Source organism: Hemibagrus wyckioides, linkage group LG28 (assembly GCF_019097595.1).
Source record: "Hemibagrus wyckioides isolate EC202008001 linkage group LG28, SWU_Hwy_1.0, whole genome shotgun sequence".
In the NCBI taxonomy this organism is placed as follows: Eukaryota; Metazoa; Chordata; class Actinopteri; order Siluriformes; family Bagridae; genus Hemibagrus; species Hemibagrus wyckioides.
In genome coordinates this window covers 1839524-1847023 of record NC_080737.1, presented here as the reverse complement: position 1 = coordinate 1847023, position 7500 = coordinate 1839524, and the positions used below count along the sequence as shown (strand labels likewise).

At 40.8% G+C, this 7500-nt stretch overlaps 1 protein-coding gene across 1 annotated transcript in view; it reads left to right on the top strand.

The window, feature by feature from the left end:
• ophn1 (oligophrenin 1) overlaps positions 1–7500 on the top strand; it is a 71222-nt gene that overhangs the window by 30051 nt on the left and 33671 nt on the right. Inside the window, exons 12-13 of the mRNA XM_058382831.1 lie at positions 5034–5067; positions 5490–5552. Of these exons, the coding sequence (XP_058238814.1) occupies positions 5034–5067; positions 5490–5552 (97 nt within the window). The remainder of the gene's footprint in view (positions 1–5033; positions 5068–5489; positions 5553–7500) is intronic.

The following is a 7500-nucleotide window of genomic DNA, read 5'->3' as shown; positions in this document are numbered from 1 at the left end:
GAAGAGCAATGTAAAGCCACATAGTGCCTACTGGCATTTTAATGCTGCTCTTTTAGATGATATTAATTTTAGAGAGAGTTTTATTTTTTTGGAATGTTTTTAGGCCCCAGAAGCCGACTTTTACATCACTGCAAGATTGGTGGGATGTGGCAAAAGTGCACATTCAAATGTTTTGTCAACAGTACGCTCACAATGTGACTAAGGACATTACCAGATCACTTAGAGCTCTAGAGATTGAGGTAGTGGAACTCCAGGGTCTGGTGGAGTCCACAGGAAATCGAGGCCATATTGAGGCTCTCAAAAAGAAAAAACATGCGTTGGGTGAGTTGTTGGACACAACAGTGCAGGGGGCGCTGGTCCGCTCGCGCTTTAAAAGCGTAACAGAGATGGACGCTCCTTCCAAGTTCTTCTTTAGTCTTGAGAAAAAATGGACAGAAAAGGTTCATACATGCTTTGCGTACAGATTCAGGGGAGCTTGTAACTGATCCCACTGAAATTCGCAAGCAGACAGTCAGCTTTTACTCAAAGCTGTACAGGAGTGAGCTCGCAGCTGTGCAGGAGGTGGAGGAAGATTTTGTCAGGAATCTTTCTAAAATAACCGATGATTCAGCTAGGGAACTGGACAGGGAGCTGACCCTCGATGAGTTGGAGGTTGCAATCAACAGCATGCAAAATGGGCGGTCACTTGGAATCGATGGGCTTTCGGTTAATTTTTTTAAGGCTTTCTGGTCAGTGATAGGGCAGGACTTGCTGGAAGTGTTGAAGGCGAGCATAAGCGAAGGCAGACTGCCACTGAGTAGCCGTAGAGCAGTCCTGACCCTACTCTCAAAGAAGGGAGATCAGACTGACCTTAGGAACTGGCGCCCTGTCTCCTTACTCTGCACAGACTGCAAGGTGCTCTCAAAAGCATTAGCAACAAGGCTAGGAAAGGTGATGGAGCAAGTCATCCACTTTGACCAGACGTACTGTGTGCCTGGCAGGTCTATCCACGACAATGTACACTTAATTCGTGACATTTTGGACGTCTCTAGGCTATTGGGGCTGAAGACTGGTCTTATTTTCATGGACCAGGAGAAGGCTTTCGACCGGGTTGAACACCAGTATTTGTGGAGGGCGTTAGAGAATTTTGGGTTCAACTCCGGGTTCAAGGCCATGATCCAGGTGCTGTACAGCGACATTGAGAGCATACTGAAAATTAACGGTGGTTTATCTGTGCCTTTTAAAGTGTATAGGGGTATTAGGCAGGGCTGCTCTCTGTCTGGCATGTTATACACCCTGGTCATAGAACCTTTACTATGTCAGATAAGAAAGAAGATTTCTGGTCTGTCTATACCAAGGTGTAATACCCCATACTGTGTTTCTGCCTATGCTGATGATGATGTTGTGATGGTGACTGAACAAAGAGATATTGATATTTTAACTGACATCATAATTAAGTTTAATGTGATATCTTCTGCAAAAGTAAACTGGAACAAAAGTGAAGCCATTTTAGTCGGGGATTGGAAAGGTGGGGAACCATGTCTCCCGGATAATTTGACCTGGAGAACAGGCGGTTTTAAATATTTGGGAGTGTACCTGGGAGACAGCAGCTATGTTAAGAAAAACTGGGAAGGCATAAGTGAAAAGCTAAAAGGACGTCTGAATAAATGGAAATGGCTCGTTCCAAAGATGTCATATAAGGGTAGAACTTTGGTTATAAACAATCTAGTTGCTTCAATGTTATGGCACAGACTGGCCTGTATTGACCCCCCTCCAAAACTTCTAGCAGACCTGCAGGCCATGATGGTGGACTTCTTCTGGGACAAGCTGTACTGGTTACCACAAAGCATTCTATACCTACCCAAGGAAGAGAGCAGGCAAGGACTTATCCACTTATCCAGCAGGACTGTGGCCTTTTGTCTTTGTCATGTACAGAAGCTCCTCACTGGCCCAGAGAACCTCTCATGGAGAGCAGCTGCGAACGGAATACTACACACAGTGGGAGGATGGGGTCTGGACAGGTCACTGTTTTTAATGGACACAAAGCAACTAAGCTTAACTGGATTACCAGCTTTTTATCAAGGTATTTTTAAAGTTTTTAACCAGTTCAGATTGCAGAAGGAGGACTGTTTGTCACTGTGCTGGCTTCTCGATGAACCTCTCATCCATGGCGCTCGGCTGGATGTCACCAGCAGGATCTCTCCAGCCTTAACCAGAGCATTGATCTCCACAAGGACTGTAACACTACGACAGTTGGTGCAACTGTCAGGACCGGACTTTGCTCACTCAGACGATGTAGCAACAAAGCTAGGGGTAAAGTCTGTACGTGTGGTTGCACAGGTTTTACAGAGGTGGAGGTCAGCACTTACATCTGAGGAGCGCATGCAGCTCAGGGACTACTGCGCTGGGGTGGTCAGCTCTGAGGAAGGTGAGCCCAGTCCAGTTCTTTCGCTTGTACCTAATCTGTCAGAAGTCTCAGGTCCCCTCCTCGGAGATGGGGAAAGAACAGCTATAGGCCTTAACACAGCCTCGGGTAAGAGCCTCTACAAACTGTGTGTAAAAGTGTACAATAAGAGATGGCTAGACGGGAGGACAGACACGCCCTGGCGCAGTGTCCTTGGGCTGAACGATGATGTAAAGCCAGAGTGGCGAACGTTGTACAAACCACCGTTAACTAAAAGAACAGGTGACCTGCAGTGGAGAATACTGCATGGCATTGTCTCTGTAAACGCTTTTATCTGTATTTTAAACCCAGAGGTCACACATGAGTGTCCTTTTTGTTTACAGAAGGAGACAGTGTTTCATGCTTTTATGAACTGTTTTAGACTTCGTCCACTTTTTAATGTTTCAGTGTCTTTGAGTGTTTTAACACGGTTTTTACCCCACAGATTTTTATCTTTGGTTTAAAATACACCAGAAAGGAAAAGTTCAAGTGTCAGCTGGTCAATTTTATCCTGGACCAGGCGAAACTGGCCATCTGCACCAGCAGAAAGAACAAAGTGACACAGAACACACAACATGATGTTACTGTAATCTTTCAGAGACTGGTCAGAACAAGGGTCTTTGTTGATTTCAACTTTTATAAAAGTATGAATGACCTTGAAAAGTTCCAGTTGATGTGGTGTGATGGGGAGCCGTGTGTACTGGTGTAAATGATGAACTGTGGTGTGATGGGGAGCCGTGTGTACTGGTGTAAATGATGAACTGTGGTGTGATGGGGAGCCGTGTGTACTGGTACTGGTGTAAATGATGAACTGTGGTGTGATGGGAGCCGTGTACTGGTGTAGATGAACTGTGGTGTACTGGTGTAAATGATGAACTGTGGTGTGATGGGGAGCCGTGTGTACTGGTGTAAATGATGAACTGTGGTGTGATGGGGAGCCGTGTGTACTGGTGTAAATGATGAACTGCTGTTTACACGTGAGTTTGGATGAACTTTTATTTTAACTTCCTGTGTATTTTAATAGTTTTTTAACTAGGTTTTTGATGTGTCATTTATTTATTTATCTTTATAAATGGACTACTTTATTTATTTAATTATTTAACTATTTATTTACTCAATTTCCCTTGTGAAATTTGCTGCTAAAGTGAACGAATAATTGGATTTAATAAATGAAAAAGTCAGTCTCTCTCTCTGTCTCTCTCTCTCTCTGTCTCTCTCTCTCTGTCTCTGTCTCTCTCTCTCTGTCTCTGTCTCTCTCTCTCTCTGTCTGTCTCTCTCTCTCTCTCTCTCTCTCTCTCTCTCTCTCTCTCTCTCTCTCTCTCTCTCTCTCTCTCTCTCTCTCTCTCTCTCTCTCTCTCTCTCTCTCTCTCTCTCTGTCTCTCTCTCTCTCTCTCTCTCTCTCTCTCTCTCTCTCTCTCTCTCTGTCTCTCTCTCTCTCTCTCTCTCTCTCTCTCTCTCTCTCTCTCTCTCTCTCTCTCTCTCTCTCTCTCTCTCTCTCTCTCTCTCTCTCTCTCTCTCTCTCTCTCTCTCTCTCTCTCTCTCTCTCTCTCTCTCTCTCTCTCTCTCTCTCTCTCTCTCTCTCTCTCTCTCTCTCTCTCTCTCTCTCTCTGTCTCTCTCTCTCTCTCTCTCTCTCTCTCTCTCTCTCTCTCTCTGTCTCTCTCTCTCTCTCTCTCTCTCTCTCTCTCTCTCTCTCTCTCTCTCTCTCTCTCTCTCTCTCTCTCTGTCTCTCTCTCTCTCTCTGTCTCTGTCTCTCTCTCTCTCTCTGTCTCTCTCTCTCTGTCTCTCTCTCTGTCTCTGTCTCTCTCTGTCTCTCTCTCTCTCTCTCTCTCTCTGTCTCTCTCTCTCTCTCTCTCTCTCTCTCTCTCTCTCTGTCTCTCTCTCTGTCTCTGTCTCTCTCTCTCTCTCTCTCTCTCTGTCCTGTGGTGTGGTCAGTTTACTGCAGTGTGAAGGACTTTCACTCGGTTTATTAGGTTCTGCACTTTTTACTTCCTGGTTTTATGACCTGTGATCTTTTTTTCTTTGGTATTAAACCAGAGTAATGATGAGAATAAATAATAAATAAAGAATGAAGCGTCTGCGTGGAGGGGATGTGGGCGGAGCTTCTGCTTTCTCTGTTGGTAAAACTGTTTTTAAAGCTCCGCCCACACTCGTCTCTCTCCCACTTCATTTCCCTGTTTTAAAGCTCCGCCCACTTTTGTTTCTTTTTCGCTTTATTTCCCTGCTTTAAAGCTCCGCCCACACTCGTTTTTCCCCCACTTTATTTCCGTTTTAAAGCTCCTCCCACACTCGTCTCTCTCTCTCTCTCTCTCTCTCTCTTTCTCTCTCTCGTGTTGTCTCTCTCACTTTATTTCTCACTCAACAGCCCGGTGTTTTCTTCAGGTGGTTAGAAGTGGGTGGGGCTAGAGCAGGAGCTCATTTGAATGTGTTCGCATTAGCTCCGCCCCTTGCTTATTAATGAACATTTCGTGTGTTAAATAAAAGAAAATAAAACAGGAATGATTTAAAATGTTTCGAGTGAGATGAAGAGATAAAGATGAGCGGTGTTGTTTATTCAAATGTTGTTAATGTTTATAATGATATCTTTTTCTTTTTTTTCTTTTCCCCGTGTAGATTTATTATTCTCCGATTCACAAACAAGCCGAAAGTACGCCAGACTTTTCACTCATCTTGTATATTTTTATATTATTATTTTTAAGTGTAAAATTTGATGCTGCTGTTTTGTGTAATGATGATGGTTTTATTGTGTTTATTTTTGTGTTGATTTTATTTATTTATTTATTATTTGTAGTAGTATTTATTATTATTATTATTATTATTATTATTATTATTATTATTAGTAGTAGTAGTAGTAGTAGTTATATTTATTATTTGTTTACTTATTAATATTAATAATAATTATTTATTATTATTATTATTATCATTATTATTATTACTATTATTTTCTTATTAATTTAATTAAATTTAAATGGTAAATATCAGGTGCTGTTTTATAGTTGTGTAATGATGATGAAGGTTTTATTGTGTTTATTTTATTTAAATGCTTTGTGTTGTGTTTTTTTTCTGCAGTGGAACTGAACGAGGTGGGCTTCAAGTTTGTGAGGAAATGCATCAATGTTGTCGAGGCCAAAGGTGACGTCTATCTGTCTGTCTGTCTGTCTGTCTGTCTCTGATAACGAACTCATAACTCACACACAGACAGAGAGAGAGAGAGAGAGACACAGAGAGAGAGAGAGACAGACAGAGAGAGAGAGAGAAATAGAGAGACAGAGAGAAGAGACAGAGAGACAGGGAGAGAGAGAGGTATAGAGAGAGAGAGAGAGAGAGAGAGAGAGAAAGAGAGAGAGAGAGGGAGACACACACCGGCATCTCGCTTTGTATCTCGTCTCGTTAATATGAAACGAATAAAGAAGATAAATTGTACACTGATGTCTGTAAAAAACCCCGAAAATAAAGTAAGAGTGGAGTTCTGTCCTGTTTTATCAAGACACAGCCGCATGGCTAAACCTGATCAACCTGTCCCTATCCAATATGGCCGCCGTGCTGACGTGTTGCCGTGGCTGCGTCTCCTAGCAACAGCCACCGTTTCCTTATCTGTGCTCAGTTACAGCAGGAATGATAAACAGGAAGCAAACAGGAAGCATCTGCTTTTTATTTCTCTTTCATCTGAACCGAACATTTCCTATTTGTGGTTTATATGGGGTCACACACACACACACACACACAAACATTAGTTACCCCATTTTGGCCAGCAGAGGGCAGCAGTGTTTTGCAGAACTCAGTAGTGTGTCTCTCTCTCTCTCTCTCTCTCTGTGTGTGTGTGTGTGTGTGTGTGTGTGTGTTGTTAGTGCGTTAGTTATGGCCCTAAATGAACCTTTTGTCCAGAAATAGAAAACACTCTCTTTTATGCTACAAATGGAATATAGTAAGAAAACATAACACACACACACACACACAAAGTTAGTGTTCTGTGATTGCCAAAAGGAGTTCTGCATTTTTGCAGTAAGTCTGTCTGTCTCTCTCTCTCTCTCTCTCTCTCTCTCTCTCTCTCTCTCTCTCTCTCTCTCTCTGTGTGTCTGTCTCATACACACACACACACACACAGTTAGGATTCTGTGATCGCCAAAAGCAGTTCTGCATTTTTGCAGCATGGCTCACACACACACACACACACACTCACACACACACTCACACACACACTCACACACACACACACACACACACTCACACACACACACACACACACACACACACACACACACACACACACACACACACACACACACACACACACACACACACACAATACAGCAAGCCATATCGCAGATATGAATTTATTATTATTATCAGTAGTAGTATTTATTATTATAAATGAATTATGATTAGTTTTTTATTTTATTATTAATTTTATTAATTTATTTATTTTAATTAATTAATTAAATTAATTTTTATTTTTTATTTATGAACTGTTTTAATTTATTATTTAGTAGTAGTTGTAGTAGGTGTAGTATTTTGATTAGTAGTAATTAATTATTATTATTATTTATTTATTTTATTATTAATTAATTAATTATTATTGTTATTTATTTATTTTTTATTATTTACTATTCATTATTATTAATTATCTTTAGTAGTAGTAATTTTAGTATTTAAGTGGTAGTATTTATTATTATTTATTAATTATTATCATTTATTATTAGTAGTATGAGATGCATTGTTTATTAATTATTATTATTATTTTCTCCTGCTGCATCTAGAAAATATTTGTTTTTTTATTTAATTTAATTTCATTTTATTTCATTGTCTTTTCCGCTTATCCGATCTATCCTCGGGTCACAGGCGTCATTGGGCATCAAGGCAGGATACACCCTGGACAGAGTGCCAACCCATCACAGGGCACACACACACACATTCACTCATGCATTTCACGCACTACGGGCAATTTAGAGACTCCAATCAGCCTAGAAGTATTTTATTTTATTTTATTTTATTTTATATTTTTTTTCCCCCATTATCAGTAAATCAGCGTGTTAAACAGCCAAATAAAATATACAGTAAAATATATATATTATTATATTAT